Genomic DNA, 17,793 nt, shown 5'->3' with positions numbered 1-17,793 from the left:
TATCTAGTGTAAATATTTTAAATTGACGATCAAATTAGTTCATTGTATTCATATAGGGTCAAGGAATGTAGCTGTAAAAAATCATCAACATCGGAGTTAAAATAACTGTTAAATCGTGATTTTTCGTTTATAATCGTAAAAAAGGCATGTCCCGTTACTTGATCTCCGAATGCTGGTTTTTTATGATTTTCGACGTATGCAATCTCAAAGCATATACAAACAAGGTTGACGTTGGATCGTTGAAACTAGTTTTGTGCAATGCATATCCCATGAAAACAATAGATTCACTAATACTTTGATTTTATTTATACTTTGATTAAGTATAACATAAGATTTTGTGATATCCACTAGTGTAAATATTTTAAATTGACTATCAAATTAGTTCATTGTATTAATATATGATCAAGGAGTGTAGCTGTAAAAAAGTCATCAAAATCGGAGTTCAAACTACCATTAAATGGTGATTTTTCGTTTATAACCGTCGAAAAGGTTTGTCCCGTTACTTGATATTTGAATGTTTGTTTTTAGCAATTTTTGGCGTATGCGATCTCGAAGCATATACAAACAAGGTTGACGGTTAGATCATTGAAACTAGCTTCGTACAATGCGTATCCTATCAAAACGATAGATTCACTAACACTTATCGTTTATTTATAAGTCATTAAGTATAACATAAAGATTTTGTGGTATCCACTAGTGTAAATATTTTAAATTGAAGTTCTAATTCATTCATCGTATTCAAATAGGATCAAGGAATGTAGCTGTAAAAAATCATCAAAATTGGAGTTAAAATAACCATTAAATCGTGATTTTTTGTTTATAACCGTTAAAAGGATGTCCCATTACTTGATCTCTAAATACTTGTTTTTTGCGATTTTTGGCGAATGCGATCTTGAAGCATATACAAACATGTTTGATGGTTGGATCGTTGAAACTAGTTTCGTACAATGTATATCCCATCAAAACAATAGATTCACTAATACTGAGTTTATTTATACTTTTATTAAGTATAAGATAAGATTTTGTGATATCCACTAGTGTAAATATTTTAAATTGACGATCAAATTAGTTCATTGAATTCATATAGGATCAAGGAGTGTAGCTGTAAAAAATCATTAAATTCAGAGTTAAAACTACTATTAAATGGTGATTTTTCGTTTATAACTGTCGAAAAGGTTTGTCCCATTACTTGATATATGAATGTTTGTTTTTTGCAATTTTTGGCATATGCGATCTCAAAGCAATATACAAACAAGTTTGACGGTTGGATCGTTGAAATTAGTTTCGTACAATGCATATCCCATCAAAACGATAGATTCACTATTAGAGTTTATTTATACTTTCATTAAGTATAACATAAAAATTTTACGGTATCCACTAGTGTAAATATTTTAAATTGAAGATCGAATTCATTCATTGTATTCATATAGGATTGATGCGAAAATTATCTTAACACACAAATTTAACCCTCTTTTGACAATTGTAGTACATGACACACCCCGTCCCGAAGGAGGGCGTGCTGGCCGTCACGTGAGAGTGACGTAACCATTTACACAGTTCGGAAGCTTTAAAAAAAAATTCCAATTACTAAGATAACACACCCGAGGGTGAGTCCTACTTTTGTGAATTCTGTCAGAACACCGTTGGATTCCTCGTGGCCACCAAAGCTCTGCTAACTTGAACCTGGAGGGGCGCAAAACAAAATTGAGTGGGTCAGTAAAACAAAGTTTTTCGAAAACTTTTCATTTAAAATATTTCTAACCCCTCACCGTAAAACCTGTATACTTTCCCAGAAAATAGTATATATATAAAACCATATATAATCTCAAAATTCAAATCTCAATTCTTTAACACTTTTCAAGAAAAACATGCCATGCCATAAATCAAAATATAAATCAGGTGAAATAAGGAATCAATCGGAGACCCTGCAGTTGGTCCTATACGATTAATTCAATAGCTCAATATCTCACTAAGCCGGAGTCACCACAGTGACCTATACGGCCCTACTCTGCACATCACTCGGAACTACGTAAGGTAGTTTATACGATGAAAGGTGTAAAAATACGCTCTAGTGCTTCTCTCATCATATCATCAGCGCGCATAACTAAGGTCACCCACCAGTCGGAACCCCTCTAATGGTCTGTACGACTGGTATGTCGGAACCCTCACATGGTCTGTACGACATCCACCTACTTGGATCCAAGGCGAGCGTGCGGTGTGGTGAATAATATAAGCACTAACACCTAGGGTGCAGGTTATGAGCTCAAATTATATCGATATCAATCAATTCAATTAAATGAATAATGAACTCACCTGACTTACCTGTGCCTCCACAGCACCATGCAACATGTATGCATCATATATCAATCATGTAATTCATATAACAATTCACATTTTCAAATAATTCTATGCATGGCATTTTTAAAGCATATTTTCATATAAATTCATTTTCTGGGAAAAATCAATAGTATATAGGTAATACGAAAACAAAACTGCCCACTCACCTGGAGTTCGCCCACAACTCCCTAGCACCGTACATCAAGGCGTCATGACGATTAGCGCCTAGAACAACAATCAAATCCAACCTCAGAAATTTTGCCGATAGAATACATAACTTATATAAGACACGTCACTACGTAGTTCGATCCGGATGATCTGCAATTCAGATTTCAAATCCGAAACTTCCAGAGGTCCACAATATACCTCTAGGACAACATCCTAAAATTTCGTTACCACCCAACGGTCGGATCTCCAACAATTTCCAAAACTAAGTGACGGTTAACATTCTATTTTATGAACTTACAACTTCAATTCCGGAAGATCCGTAAATCGGATTCCCAATCCGTAAGTTCCTATAATCCTCAAATATTATGTATTACAACTTATCAAAGTTTGATGACGATCCAACGGTCGGATCGTCAATTCACATTTTCACCTAACCCCGAATCGTAACCAACTTAGGTTCAATTATTCAATTTACGTCCATCAATTATCAAAACAGAACCTAGAACCTTAATCACAAGCTAATAATGACATTGGCGGCCATTGGCCACGCGCCGCCGCGCGGGCCGCCGCGGGTGGCGGTTGGCCGCCCCCGGCTCGCCGGAAAATTCAACTATTTCCAAAAATTACCAAAATTTGCAGATTTGAAGATCTCAATGAGTAGAACAACTTTCATACCTGAGACCAAGGCCAATTTGGCCTGGAAGTGCTTCCATTTCACCAAAACCGTGAAGAACCCTAGAATTTGGGTGTTTCCAATTCGACCTTCAAACTTGTTCCAACGCCTCAATTACCTCTTGGGCTTTGTTCTAGGTCCTAAAGGAATGCTAAAGGTGTTAGTAATTGAAAGAAAACATTTTAAAATTTGGAGAATTTAAACAAAAGGGTCGCGGCACCCGTAGGGGTGTTCTTCGCGAAATCACAACGAAATTCAATGATTCTTGGGGTGAAACGTAAAGAGGGAAGGCCTAGATGATGATTAGGAGTGGTACCTTGACTCAATTCGTCGGAAATTTGGACGGAAATGGCGAAAACCCGCCGATTTGGAAGCTTGGGTCGCGCGGGTCAAGGGTGACCCATTCCTCCTGTTCCCCCGCGCACCACTCTCCCTCCTTTCCCTCCTTTCCGTCCCCTGATTGGTCAGCTTCTTCCTCTCCCTTCTTCTGGTTTGCTCTCACCTTCTTCTTCTCCGATTAGGCATTTCTGCCCAGTCTCTTCTTCTTTTCTGTTTTCTGTTTCTTCTTCTCATACACATACACACACCAAAAACCTTTCCCTCATCCCAGCCATCCATTTCATTCATCAATAAATCTGGGCCGTCCAATTTCATAAAAGAATTTCTATATTTTACTAAAATTATAATTCCTTAAAATTCCAAATTTCAAACGTTAATAACTTCTTCGATATAACTCCAAATCACGAACCGTCTGCGCCCACACGTCCGTAACGACGAGTACTACGGGGATATGTCAAGAAAACAAATCTTAGATGGCACGACACAACGATTAACCTCGAATGATGTGTGTGCCTCGAAGGGCATTTTTGTAAAATCCTTTATTAAAACTTTAAAAATTCTTAAAATTAGGGACGGGCTGTCACAATCTACCCACCTTACAGAAATTTCGTCCTCGAAATTTACACAATCTTTACAATCCATCAATATCCATGAAACAGCCCGAAACACATCTCTCTCATTCGATTCTTTGATTTCTAAGTAGCTTCTTCCACTGAAAGATTCCTCCATAAACTTTCACCAAACTCATAGTCTTATTTCTCAGTACATCATCTTTCTAATACAAGATAGGCACTGGCTCTTCATCATACGTCAAATCCATATTGACTTCCAAAGGTTGAGAAGGTATCACTCGTGAACGATATGAGGTTTAATGTCGAAGTATCGAAACATAAAACATATCATGCCCTTTCATCGGCTCTGGAGGCAACTCAGCCTGTACGTAACTTCACTGACTCGTTCGATGATCACGGATGGTCTGACGTATCTAGGACTTACTTGTTTTTCTTTTTAAAACGAATCATACTATTCCAAAGTGATAATTTCAAAATCATTCGATCACCTACATATACATCCGGTCAGTGGCATGTTTGTCTGCTTATATATGGTTTTATATATATACTATTTTCTGGGAAAGTATACAGGTTTTACGGTGAGGGGTTAGAAATATTTTAAATGAAAAGTTTTCGAAAAACTTTGTTTTACTGACCCACTCAATTTTGTTTTGCGCCCCTCCAGGTTCAAGTTAGCAGAGCTTTGGTGGCCACGAGGAATCCAACGGTGTTCTGACAGAATTCACAAAAGTAGGACTCACCCTCGGGTGTGTTATCTTAGTAATTGGAATTTTTTTTTAAAGCTTCCGAACTGTGTAAATGGTTACGTCACTCTCACGTGACGGCCAGCACGCCCTCATTCGGGACGGGGTGTGTCAGTACAAGTATAAGTACGGATCGTTCTGGACCGGGGATTAGGAGGGCTTGCTAATAACCTCTAAACTGACTCAAAAACATAAAACTAAACTTAAAAACACTTAACAAGAATTACAAGACTCAAAGCAAACTTAAAATACTCAAAACAGCTTAAAACAACCAAATAAACTTAAACTAGACACTAGGAATGACTTTGGACGAAAATTGACTTTTACTTGAATCAAAACAGTTAAAAACACAAACTAAAACAGATTTGAAACACTTTGAAACAAGAACTAAAAGGGGGGGTTTTGATTTGGATGAAGTTGAAACAAACAAACAAGTATAAAAAACTAGACAGATTGTAAAACGAATATGAGAAATAAGATGATGGATGGGATAGCTAGAGGCTTTTTCTCCACACATGACATGTATGCAAATAATTCGATTTGCAGTTACTACTTCATTGAATTATGAACGACAATGCTCCAAATTAATCGTGACATCACTAGTTAACTCTCATATTTTCCTTGTTTTATTGGATTGGATGACATCATTCGACAACCCAAAACATTCTTCAAAAGTTCCCTACATGACATCATAATAGAGATACAATCAAAGATCATTACGTTTAATGAAAATCATAAGCATTGACAAAGCACTTGCAACTATGATATCATGTCGCTTATGCTAGGAATTGAACTTAACGCGATCGTTTATAAGCGACCTTCACTACATGTGAATATAAGTTTGTAACGATTATGTGAAACTTCTTTATATTCTAGCAACGGATTTATGCATGCCAATTAAGTGTCGACCCTTAATTAACAAATACAAATAAGTTATCAATCAAATAGTTAAGCCAATTGCATTCACGATTCAAGAGTTCATAACTGGAATTTATCAAATTATATTGCACACATAATCATGGCTTTGAAATCACCCCTAGCCAAGAGGGGTTTAGCAACTCATATTTATAACAAAACGAAAGGAAATGAATTTAAACATTAGAAACAAAAGAAAGAAAACACCTAAACGCTCCAACGATCCAAGTTGGACAACAAGTACGTCCAAGCACTTTCCTTCCCTTCCTTTGCTACTACACAAGGTGTTGGTGAGTGTTTGAAGGTTTGTTTGTATGGAGGAATGGATGTGTTTGGATGAAGGTTGTGTTGAAATGGGAGTGAATGATCTAACCAAGTATATACTCAATTTATGTTACACACACTTCCTTTTATAGAGGAAGTGCATGGCAATGGAGGGGAACATGGAGTGGTGTAGCAATTGAGTGCAATGATGCATGAAATCTGAAATGATGGAGGGAACAAGGAATGGTGTAGCAATTGAGTGCAATGATTCAATGTAATGATGCATGAAAGAAATCTGAAATGATGGAAGGAACAAGGAATGGTGTAGCAATTGAGTGCAATGATTTAATATAATGATGCATGAATATGAAATAATGAAGGGGACAAGGGATGGTGTAGCAATTGAGTGCAATGATTCAATGTAATGATGCATGAAATCTGAAATAATGAAAGGGACAAGGGTGATGATGCATGGCATGGGTGGAAAGGTGAGTAAGTGGTGAATCAATGAGTGCAAGGAGGTGAAAGGATATTGTGCACATGGTAGACAAAGGAAAGGAAGTGGAATGATGCAACAAATGAGTCAATGGAGGGAACATGGATGATGATGCACAACATAGGAATCCAAAGGGAGTGCAATGGTGGTGCACGGCAATGATGGAAAGGTGAATGGTGGAGTGACACCCCTTTGTGGTTGACCTCTTTATCCTTTTTACACTAATTCTTCTTTCTCTTTAACACATTCCTAGCCTCTTTAGTCTTCAATTTCGTCCATCCACCTTGCTCCATGCATGTGCTATCCATTCCAAGCCCAAAACTGCTCCAAAATGCACCAAAATGCATCTTATTGCTTTATAAGGCCTATGGACCTACAAACACACTAAAATAGCTTAAAATACATAATTAACTAAGAAATAACAACATAAATGCATGAGAACAAACTAACTTAGTTGCATAAATATGCTCCTATCAAGGATCAAGGAATATAGCTGTAAAAAAGCATCAAAATCGGAGTTAAAATAACCATTAAATCGTGATTTTTCGTTTATAACTGTAAAAAAGGTATGTCCCGTTACTTCATCTTTGAATGCTTTTTTTTGCGATTTTTGGCGTATGCGATCTTGAAGTATATATGATGAGTAGATTTTATATTATATATTTTACCCTAATCTTAGTATATTTTGGTTAATATATTGGAAGAATTTTGATACTTTGAATTGTATTTTCAATATAGGACTTTCGACTTCCTCTGGAGCAAAACAGGACCAAATGGACGAATTTTGGAGTAATTCCAGTTGGAGGACGTTCGTGAGTCACTTAGCTTGATCGTATCAAAATTTGGGATTTTTCCACCAAAGCGGTTATTTTCTGGCGATGAAATAAAGAAGCAGTGCGCAGTGCTGGAAAATGACGTTTTTGGGCTTAAATGACGTTTTTGGAGCCCAAGATGACCTCGGATGGGTTCGTGGCCTTCTGGAAAAGTGTTCAGAATATTCCAAACATCAAATCCAGCTATATTGGGCCAGTTTTGGAGCAGCTTATGGGCCAAAACGTGGCTGTTCAGATTTTAGACGAATTTTACTATTTTTATTTAGGGTTTTTATTAATTTTAGTTGGCTAGGGTTTGTGTGGTGGCTTAGCAAATATATTGCTTAGCCGTCTACAGTTTTTGAGGGACGCTTTATTTTATGTAATATTGGAGACAGAGAGAAGGGCTAGGGTTTTGAAGATTTTCTACTTGAAGGTGTTTTCAATCCTTTTCTTAATAATATTTTCTATGATTTCAATTATGAATATGCGGAACTAATTTCTATTGCTAGGGTGAAGCCTTGAGCCTTAGCATGAATATGTGATTTTTATTTAATTGCTTATGATTGATTGCATGCGTACTTTGAATTGTTAATCACCGGGATAAAAACTATCTAATTGTTTTAATGCCTGATCACCATTAGGATTTTTAGAAAAGTAATTTGATGCAATTTTGGTCGGAAGGTTCCCTGAAATTGACGCTGGCTTCTTGTGATTAATAATTGTAATTTCTTTTAGGATGAATATCACGTCTTAAGGATTGCATGGTTTTTCAAAGGATTTTCATAAAGCATAATGAGTCTTTCATGTTTAGATTTGATCCGAACGTCCGGACGGGTTGCATGTTAGATATACGTTCTATATTGGAGGTTCCAAGTAGAATATGAATTAGGAAAATCTAACCTTCAAAGTGGCATGTGTAGATCATAAGTAATGGGTAAAAATTCATAGGATTGCTAGGTGATGGTGGAACCCCTAGTGCCTTCTTAATTTGATTTTCTCATAACTGTTTTCTTCTCTCTAGCTTTAATATTGCAGATTATCTATTTTAATTCATTAAATTCGTTTTTACTTTAAGTAGGTTATAAAATCAATCATCCAAATTTCTACTTTACAATCATTAATTGAAATCTGATTTGTTTCGAATTATTTAATAATCCCTGTGGAGAATGACCTTGCGAGATCCGTTTATACTACAATAACCTTGTGATTCTTGCAAGTAAAATAGGAGGTTTTTATCGCATTCACATCAAAACAATAGATTCACTAACACTTAAGAGTATATTTATACTTCATTAAGTATAACATAAGATTTTGTGGTATCCACCTGTGTAAATATTTTAAATTGACGATCGAATTAGTTCATTGTATTCTTATAGGATCAAGGAGTGTAGCTGTAAAAAATCATCAAAATCGGAGTTAAAATAACCGTTAAAGCTTGATTTTTCGTTTATAACCGTTAAACTGTTTTGTCTCGTTACTTGATCTCTGAATGTTTGTTTTTGGCGATTTTTTGTGTATGCGATCTCGAAGTATATGCAAATAAGTTTGATAGTTGGATCGTTGAAACTAGTTTGGTAGAATACGTATCCGATCAAGTTGAATGATATATATATATATATATATATATATTAATTAGCTTTAAATTTATTATTGTGGTTCGGATTTGGTTTTTGTTAGAAAAAATATAATATTGTGGGTTTTATGTAAAAAAAAATGAATTTGAAGGGAGTAAATTCACATAAGTAAATTTTATAATAATTTTTTTTTTTGAAAAATAACTTTTGCAACGCATCAACTAATGCGTTGCGCAAACATCTTTTGCGCGACGCATGAGCTGGTGCGTCGCACAAAAGCACTTTGTGTGACGCGGTTATTGAGTCGCGCAAACACAGTTGGTGCGTCACGCAAAGTGCTTTTGCGTGTCGGACAAATGCGTCACGCAAGTTGCTAAAATTTTGGCGGAAACAAATATGCGCTTTCTTAAAAGAGTAACTTGTAGCAATTGTCATAGCCCGTCCCGAAACTCATTTATTGGTGATGTAAAATGACAGTTTTATCCTTAGATGGGGAAACTGTAGTGTATGTGTGTGACATATTATGAGACTTAGAGATTATTTTGTGGTTTTGGATTAGTGACCCACGTGGACCACACACACACCACACTCACTCATTCTCTTCGCTCCCGTGCTCTCTCTTCTCTCAGACTTACTCTCTCTCTCTTCTCTCTTGTACGGACAACACCCAAATCCCTGAGAAATGTGATAGATTGAGGGTGTGAAGCACACCATTATATTCGTGAAGCTTAGACGATTCGATTGGTACTATTTTCAGGTAAGGAAACCTCATATTCCACGTCGAACCATGAACCACCAATTTTGTCAATGTTCATGCATACGTAAATATGTTGGTTTCAGGGAATTTCAAGCTCATAGGGAGCTTAAGGAGGTCCTTACGAAGCTCGGAGTACTTCGTTTGAAGAAATTGGACATCAAAATCGTGAGAATGAAGAGTTTCAAATTTGGCCGGAATTATCGAAGCTTTTTCCGACGAATTTCCGACGAGTTAGAGGTCGGGGCAGGTATAGTTTTGTTTGTCTTGTTGAGATCTTTAAAATGGTACCAATTATGTTGAAAATGGTGCAAAAATGAAGAAGTTAGGACGATTTGAGTAATTTTCCAGAAACCGGCGACTCGCCGGAGAAGACAGAGAATCTTCGATCAATTTTGATGAAATATGCTAATGGTGTTGGTTGACGCCGTTAAGAATCTAATGGTATATGTTGGGATTTGAAGGAATATTTCTGATGGCGTTAACTGACGCCGTCAGCTTGCCTGGCATGTGCCCGCGCGTGGGCTGCGCGTAGGGCCGTGCCCTTGCTAGCGCGTGGCGGCACGTGAGGGGTCCAAAAATTATTCTAAAAATTTGGGGATGATCCCGAGGTTGTGTAGGTCACTATGGTATATTCATATACCAAAATTGAGCATTGTATGAGAAGTTATTAGCTAGTTTTGTCAATACGCTCTAAAATAACGTTCTTATAGTTAATTCGCATATAGGAGAGACTTATCCCGAGGACGAGAGTATCCAAGGGCGACTCGGGGGCTACGACCCTTCGACTTACCAGTGAGTGGGCTTTTGGTTTTCAGTATATATTTATATACTTGATATTTTCCCAGAAGTATGCGTTTAAATGATAGTATGTCATAAATGTCATGCATATAAGTTTATAATTCATATATGAATTGGTATGCTATGCGTTATATATATAAATGTGGTGCTGTGGACGCTCTGGTAAGCCCACGTGAGTTATGTTTGGTTATGTGAATTGTCAATGATGTGATATGTGATTGAATAATGTTGAGCTCATAAAACTGCACCCAGGGTGATTGTGATTTAGCCAGAGATATGGCACAGGCCTGTTTATTATGTCACCTCCCGCACCATATGCTCATATTGGATCCAATTTAGGTGCACAGTCTTGTCATACAGACCATATTTTTGGTTCCAACTCGTAGGTGACTAGCGAATTATCGCCCAGCTATTATGTGTGAATAGAATTGAGCATGATTATATTACACCCATTATTGTCGTATAGACCTTTTCCTTTGGTTCCGACTCTTGTGCAGTATGTTGCCATATAGGTCATTATAGTGACTCCGGCTAGATTGATTTTGAGCTATGAATTCAGTCGTACAGATGACTATAGGGATTCCGGCTAACATGTTACATTTATATGAAAGTATTCTTACCTGAATTGCTTACTCTGTTATATTTTGGAATGACATACATATGAATATGATTACGTGAAGTATGATTTGAATTGATATAATTTTCATATAGATTTATGTATATGTATATATCTTGATTCTGGAAAAAATTATACATGTTTTACCCACTCACGTTTTCTGTTTTGCGCCATTCTAGGTTTTAGGTAAGTTTGCAGTTGCTGAGTGCGAGGACTTCGGCGGTTCTGACGCATCTAAATAATTGTAGGACATCTTATCGTACTGTATAACTAATACTTGTCCTACTAGACTGCACCTAGACTTTTTATGCTTTGATTAGGAGTGTTTACTTTTGTATATTACTCTTAACACTTCCTGTTTAATAGTGCACTCTAGTAGTTCGGTTTTTAATTATTCATATAATTCTTATCTTCATTGCTTCCGCATTGTGCACATGGCTACATCACCCTCATATGAAGGCCAGCATGCCTTGATCTTGGTCGGGGTGTGTCAGCAATGGTCCCTCAACTTTAATCAAATTGGAGCAATGATCCCTCAACTAAAAATCTATTACCATTGATCCCTTAACTTATCAAAATGTATAGCTATAGTCATTTTCATCTATTTGGTCAAAATTTTGTCAAAATAAGTTATGTTGGAATAACCATTTATATAATTAGGATTCCTCAACTCTTCAAAGTGTGTAATTGTGGTCATTTTCATCAACTACGTTAAATTTTTGTCAAAACGAGTTATGTTGGAATGATCATTACTACAATTTGATTAAAGTTAAGAGACCATTTCTCTAGTTGAATTAAAGTTGAGGGACTAATGGTAATAGATTTTTAGTTGAAGAACCAATGGTAATGAAGATTTAGTTAAAGGATCATTGCTCCAATTGAATTAAAGTGAAGGGACATAACTACAATTTACTCTTCTTAAAATTTTCCCAAATTTGGACAAAATTAGATAGCCGGTCTCTCTTCCATCTCGCCATCTCTCACTCCGTCCTGCGTAGCCTTCCTTCCGACTGCACCCAGCCAGCTTCTTCCTCATCTTCTTTCCACCCTCCCGACTGCACCCAGCCAGCAGGCAGCAGCACAAAGGATGGGGGCATCTAGTCCGTGCCGTATTGGAATTTTCTCGAGATTTTACTCGCTGTTTTGCAGAAAATGTCTCTCGAGTTGAGCAGCGATGGGAGCATCTAGTCCGTGCCGTATTGAGCAGGGAGATGATGGGGGCTGATGCGTATGGCCGGCATGCTACTGGAATTGCTGGAAAGGTTCTTTCCTCACTTGCAAACAATAGGGATATTGATGAAATTCTGAGAGTTGCTGATGAAATTCAAGACGAAGATCCCAATATTGATGAAATTCTTTTTTGTACTTTTGACTTCGAATTTTTAATTATAGTTTTGTAGCTTGCTTGGGTTGTGGAAATTAAGTTTGTTTTCCTAAATGTGACATAAGAATCAGCGAGGATAATTTGGTCGCTGGGTGGGGGGGATTGAGTACTTGGTTTCTTTGGGTCGAAAGTATAATCGTTTGAGTTGATGAGAAGCGAAGCAACCCACCTTGTACATTTTCCTCAGTCGTGGTGAATTACACTAGGTGGCCATTCCTGAAGTGCATAACTGCTTTTAGAAAGATGCTCAAACAGCTCACTTGGAATTTCTTACACAAAAGGAAACAAGATCTACATGAAAAAAAAAAAAAAAAAAAAAAAAAAAAAAAAAAAAACCTTAAACCTCTAAATAGGGCCCTCATTTTGTCAGACCAGATTGGCTGATGGTAGTTCTGTTCTGGTTCGTTTAGCTTAAAAATTATTTGAACATGGGGAATCATCTAAACTCAGTTGTTGCTGTAATTTGGTGGTGAAAAACTTGTATATATTGCAAAATAATTAAATTCTATGTTTGCAACTCACAATTTTGAAAGTGCTGATTGTCCCCCTGCAGTATGCGAGCATGCTTAATCTCTGGCTCAGAATCTGGATCCCAATAGTGAAGGAAGGGGAGTATTACAGTTCAAGACTGGATTGATGTCTGTCATTAAGGTATATTTTCGTATGAAGGAAGAAATTGTTTTTCTTTTGGTCTGAAAGTATGAAATACCTTCGATGGGAATCTTGAACAGGGTTTTGTCCTCTTTGTTTGAGCGAGTGATAGTTGTGTAATATTTGGGAAGGCAGCTCTCTGCAATTTAAATTATCTTTCTGAGTTTTCTTTTCTTCTAGTTACATAAAATTTGATATCGTCATATAGTTATTTGTTTATGCTTTATTCTGGTATATCAATTTCTTTTTATTCAAGTATACCGCTTCGTTTATATAATGCACAGAAACAAGGGGGAACACCCCAACAGGAGAAAGGTGCAGTTAAGGCTGTTCAAGATCTTTATGATGTTGTGCAACAAGGGGGAATACTAATATTCTTTTACCTTCAAAAAATTTATCCAGGTAGTTTTTTTATTCCTTTAATTAGGATCTTATTCTTGTTTCTTTGTGCTTTATGATGTAGTTGATGTGGTTATGTGCACAATTAAGTATCCTAAGTTGGGATTAATAGTTTCTTCTTGTCAGTCTGCTCAGGTGATATTTTAGAGTTTATTTTTAGATTTACAAGAGGTTGAATTACTGAAAGAGTCATCCTGGCCAGCTTTGTCTTAGACTCTTAGGTTATTGTGTTTCTTCCTTTCCCTGTTTCAAGCCATATTACTGAGCCTCGTGCTCCATCTCGGGGGTTGATATCCCCCCTCCTCACCCCTGTTCTTGTTCTTTTTCTGTTTCCATCTCCTTTATACATCCTTGTTTGTTTCATTTAGAAGTGTATTTGATTTGAACTATGGGTAAAGTTTATGGTTTTGTTAGTAGATGTTGTCTTGTGGCCTTGCCAGATATATTGACATATAATTTTTCTTGGCAGATGAGTGGAAGAACTTTCTTGCCCGAATTGGCCATGACGAAAATGCTCTTCACTTTGAACTCTTTGACAATCCCACTGATAATCTTGAGCTTCGTTTTTGGGCCTCTTACCGAGGTCAAACATTAGCCAGAACAGGTAAATATTTTTCATAATCGATGTCCATGGTTTCTTCTCTCTCTCTCTCTCCCCTCACCCCCCCCCCCCGGCCTTCTCTCTCCCTCCCTCCCTCTCGCAGATACATTTTTATTGTGTGAGTTCCATTTCAATTCTTTTTTTTTCTTTCATTGTTTATTTTATATATTTATTATACTTCCTTCCTAATATATTTGATATATTCATGGGTTTGCCGCTAAATATCTAAGTTCTGTGATCTGCCGTTCGTGGAATGATGTATTATATATAGGAAAGCTCTTATGCTTCAGACTTCTGTTTCATTTTTTGTATTTTGTCCTGCTGTTTGATCCATTTCTTTATCTGTTAGAAGGATCAGATGTGGAGGGTGCAATTTCCTGTAATGACGCAACTGATACTCGAGGGTTTGGATTATCTCCTGAAGCACGTGCTCATGCTGACTTAAAGTTTACATATGTTGTAACATGTCAAATATATGGAAAACAGAAAGAAGGCCAAAAACCTGAGGCTGCAGATATTAGCATTGCGGCCCAGGCAGCAGCCCGGAAAGCCGAGATTGCAGCCCAATTATCGGCCCAAGACGATGAGTATGATCTTACAGGCCTTACAGATGTTCGGCCTTCAAATCCCAATGCCAACACCTGATTTTGCTCCACCTTCGATCTCGCAGCCACTTCCCAGCCGATACCCAGTAGCCTGATGCATCAAACCTAGACAACTACTTCTTGTAGTTTTTTCTTTTATGTTCGGACATCTTGTATGTACATTTTTATATATTTTATAATTAAATACGTTTTCTTGGTTTATTAATTATTGTGTATAATTTAATTACAATATTTATAAAAAATTAGATAAAAAATATTTTGTGAAAAAAAAGCAGGGTTTGCGCGATGAAGAAGTAACATGAGACGCGCAAACCCTACTGTCACTGCCTTGGCGCGACGGTTGGTGCGCGACTGATGCGTAAAATAACTAAACGCACAAATTAAACCCTCTTTTTGACAATTGTAGTATAGATGTAAGTAGGGTATCGTTCTAGGCGGGGGATTATGAGGGATTGCTAATCTATTCTAAATTAATTTAAAAATATTAAACAAGACTCAAGGACACAAAACTAGGCTAAAAACTCTAATAACTCGAAACACACTTAGAATGACTCAAAATAATGAAAACAATCAAATTAGACATTAGGAACTGAAATAGACGGAAATTGAATTAAAAGACTAACAACAATGAAAACTAACTAAATAATATAATTTAATAATGGGGGGGGGGGTTTGGTTTTGACGAGAAGTAAATTAAACTTAAATAAATTACAGAATTGACAAAAGCATGAAATTAAGGTGGAAGGATAGGTGATGAACTAGCTAGAGGGTTCTTCTCCACACATGACACATATGCAACCTAAATTGATTTTCAGTTGTTCTTTCAATAAATTGTAAATCTCAATACTTCAGATTAACAGTGAACAACACTTTTTTAATCTTCAAGTTTTCCTTAAGTTATTGAATTGGACGGAAAAACGCATACAACAATTCAAAACATTCTTCAAAAGTCCCCTACGTGAAAAGCACAATAGAGATACAATCAAAGATCATTAAACTTTGTGAAAACTATAAGCATTGACGAGGCATTCGTAACTATGAAAAGCATGAAACTTATGCCAAGAATTTACTTAACGTGATTGTGACTAGCAACCTTCACTACTTGTGAATATAAGTTCATAACGATTAGGTGAAACTCCCTTATATTCTAGCGTCAAATTCATGCATGTAAATTAAGTATGCATTCTTAATCGACATACAAAAATAAGCTATCAATCAAGCAGTTAAGCAAATTAAATCACAACTGAAGGTAATCAATTCATATTACAAATATATTCATGGCTTTGAATTAACCTCTAGCCAAAATAAATTTAGTTACACATTATTAAAACAGAAATAAAATATAAGTTTGGAAAGATTTAACCAAGAAAAATGGAGTGAAGCTCCTTCTCTGTCTCTCTGTGCTCCCCGTGTCTCTGCCTTCCGTCTGCACCTCCTGCTCCGTGCTGCTTCTCCCCTTGTTTCTGTCGGTCTGTCCTCCCTGGCGCCTTCTTTCTCGCTACCCCCGCAGCTTTTATTCCTTTTTTTTCTTTTTATTCTTTTCTTCTTCCTGCGCCTTCTCCCCTTGCACTTCTATGTGCTTTCCTGTTCTCTCACATATCTCTGCGCATCCTGCCTCTGTCTATCTCTCTCCTTCTATCAGTTTATTTTCTTTTCTTTCTTTTATTATTCTTCTTTTCTTTTCTGCTGTCTTTCTTTGCCTTTCCTTTTTATTTATTCTTCTCCATCATTCCATGTCTGCCATGCCATGGATTTCTTTTATATTTTTTTCTTTTTCTTAGCAGTAGATGCTCTCCCACTCCCGTCCCATTTATTTCTTTATTTTTTTCTTTGCTGTGCCGCACTCCCTTATTCTTTTCCTTTGATTATTCATGCATCAATCCATTATTTCTGCTCCCTTGTCTTTTATTTTCTTTTCAGCCATTTTGTTTGAAATTAATCCTACAACAAAATTAACTGTACATTAACACAAGGTAAAGTAAAATGCCACAATTTTAACACAAAAACATCCAAAGACTTTAGAAATGAATGGTATAAATGCATGAAATATATGACTGATCAAATACCCCCAAACTTACATTTTTGCTAGTCCTCTAGCAAAACAAAGAAAACATGAAAAAGTAATAACATGAAAAATATTAGCTTCCCTCTATGTGACCCTCATAGAATTTCATTCAAGAAAACAAATCATCAAGAAACATAGCTAGCATCAAGGAACTAATCCAAGTTCATCTTCCTTATTCAAATATTAGCAGTAATCTTTGAATCATCCTTGAAGTGTAGTGTGTGAGATAGCCATGCTAATGCAATTTCAAAATTTTTTTTTTTTTTATTTTTAAAATCACCATATGCAAACTAGCAACCTTCTCACGGGATATACACTCAATCACACATGTGTTTAGTTTTAATGTGTTTCGCTCAAAAAATCAAATGTGAAATTTCTACCATAAGCTTGCATAAAGATCACTTCTCCACAGTCATAATTGCAAAACTTAAATCAAGAGGACTTTTATTGGATGTAATGAGGTTTAGGGATAGGGTTATTGAAACGAAAGAATAGGAAAACACAAGTTCCAAGCTACATTGCAAGCAATTCTTTTCTTTAGATTTATAAGAACTCAAGCTCTCCAGCAATTCTTCTAGCACCTCCAACCACACCCTTAAACTGAAACTTTAAAAACTTTTTATTTTCTTTGTATACAATGTTTCTTTTTCTTTTTCTTTTCTCTTTTTTTTTTTTTTTTTTTTTTTTTTTTTTTTTCCTAATAAACACATAACTAAATACAAACATGAAATACCCCCACACTTATTCTTTTGCCAAACACCTTCAAAGTACTTCACAAACATTTCTCATAAGACAATCTCACATTGCTCACTAGCTTGCTTGGAAAGGGTAAGGAAAAATGTTTCAGGTATAAGGGTAGACATATCTGGTGATAAGAAATAAAAGGCTCAACATACACGGCTCAAATTGGCAATCTACTGATATCATTTTTATTTGGGAAACATGGTTATTTGGGCCATAGTGGTAAACTTAATGCCTCTATCATTTCCAAGTTCATGCAATCAATGACAAACATTTCGAA

The 17,793-nt window shown here is 36.3% G+C and overlaps 1 protein-coding gene and 1 long non-coding RNA gene across 5 annotated transcripts; one reads left to right on the top strand and one right to left on the bottom strand.

Annotated features, from left to right (window-relative positions):
* Window positions 1-1,378: 1,378 nt before the first annotated feature.
* LOC139197021 (uncharacterized) lies at window positions 1,379-3,724 on the bottom strand. The gene is made up of 4 exons (XR_011581983.1): window positions 3,495-3,724; window positions 3,181-3,318; window positions 2,505-2,562; window positions 1,379-1,683 (listed from the first exon to the last, which is right to left on the bottom strand). It is a non-coding gene; the product is annotated as an uncharacterized lncRNA (long non-coding RNA).
* Window positions 3,725-12,043: 8,319 nt separating this feature from the next.
* Window positions 12,044-14,908, top strand: LOC103432700 (callose synthase 9-like). Of its 4 annotated transcripts, none has more exons than XM_029104603.2 (5): window positions 12,044-12,329; window positions 13,005-13,102; window positions 13,387-13,504; window positions 13,971-14,105; window positions 14,452-14,908. In XM_029104603.2, exons 2-5 carry the CDS (start codon window positions 13,088-13,090, stop codon window positions 14,745-14,747), a joined length of 564 nt encoding a protein of 187 aa, XP_028960436.2. In that variant the 5' UTR covers window positions 12,044-12,329; window positions 13,005-13,087; the 3' UTR covers window positions 14,748-14,908. The 4 variants fall into 4 exon arrangements, with proteins under 4 accessions (XP_028960436.2, XP_028960437.2, XP_070679571.1 ...); XM_029104604.2 differs by having other exon boundaries at window positions 12,187-12,329; window positions 14,455-14,908; XM_070823471.1 differs by lacking the exon at window positions 12,044-12,329 and adding an exon at window positions 12,833-12,920.
* Window positions 14,909-17,793: the final 2,885 nt, after the last annotated feature.

This window comes from Malus domestica, chromosome 06 (genome assembly GCF_042453785.1).
Source record: "Malus domestica chromosome 06, GDT2T_hap1".
Classification (NCBI taxonomy): Eukaryota; Viridiplantae; Streptophyta; class Magnoliopsida; order Rosales; family Rosaceae; genus Malus; species Malus domestica.
This window is presented reverse-complemented; position numbering and strand designations above follow the sequence as displayed.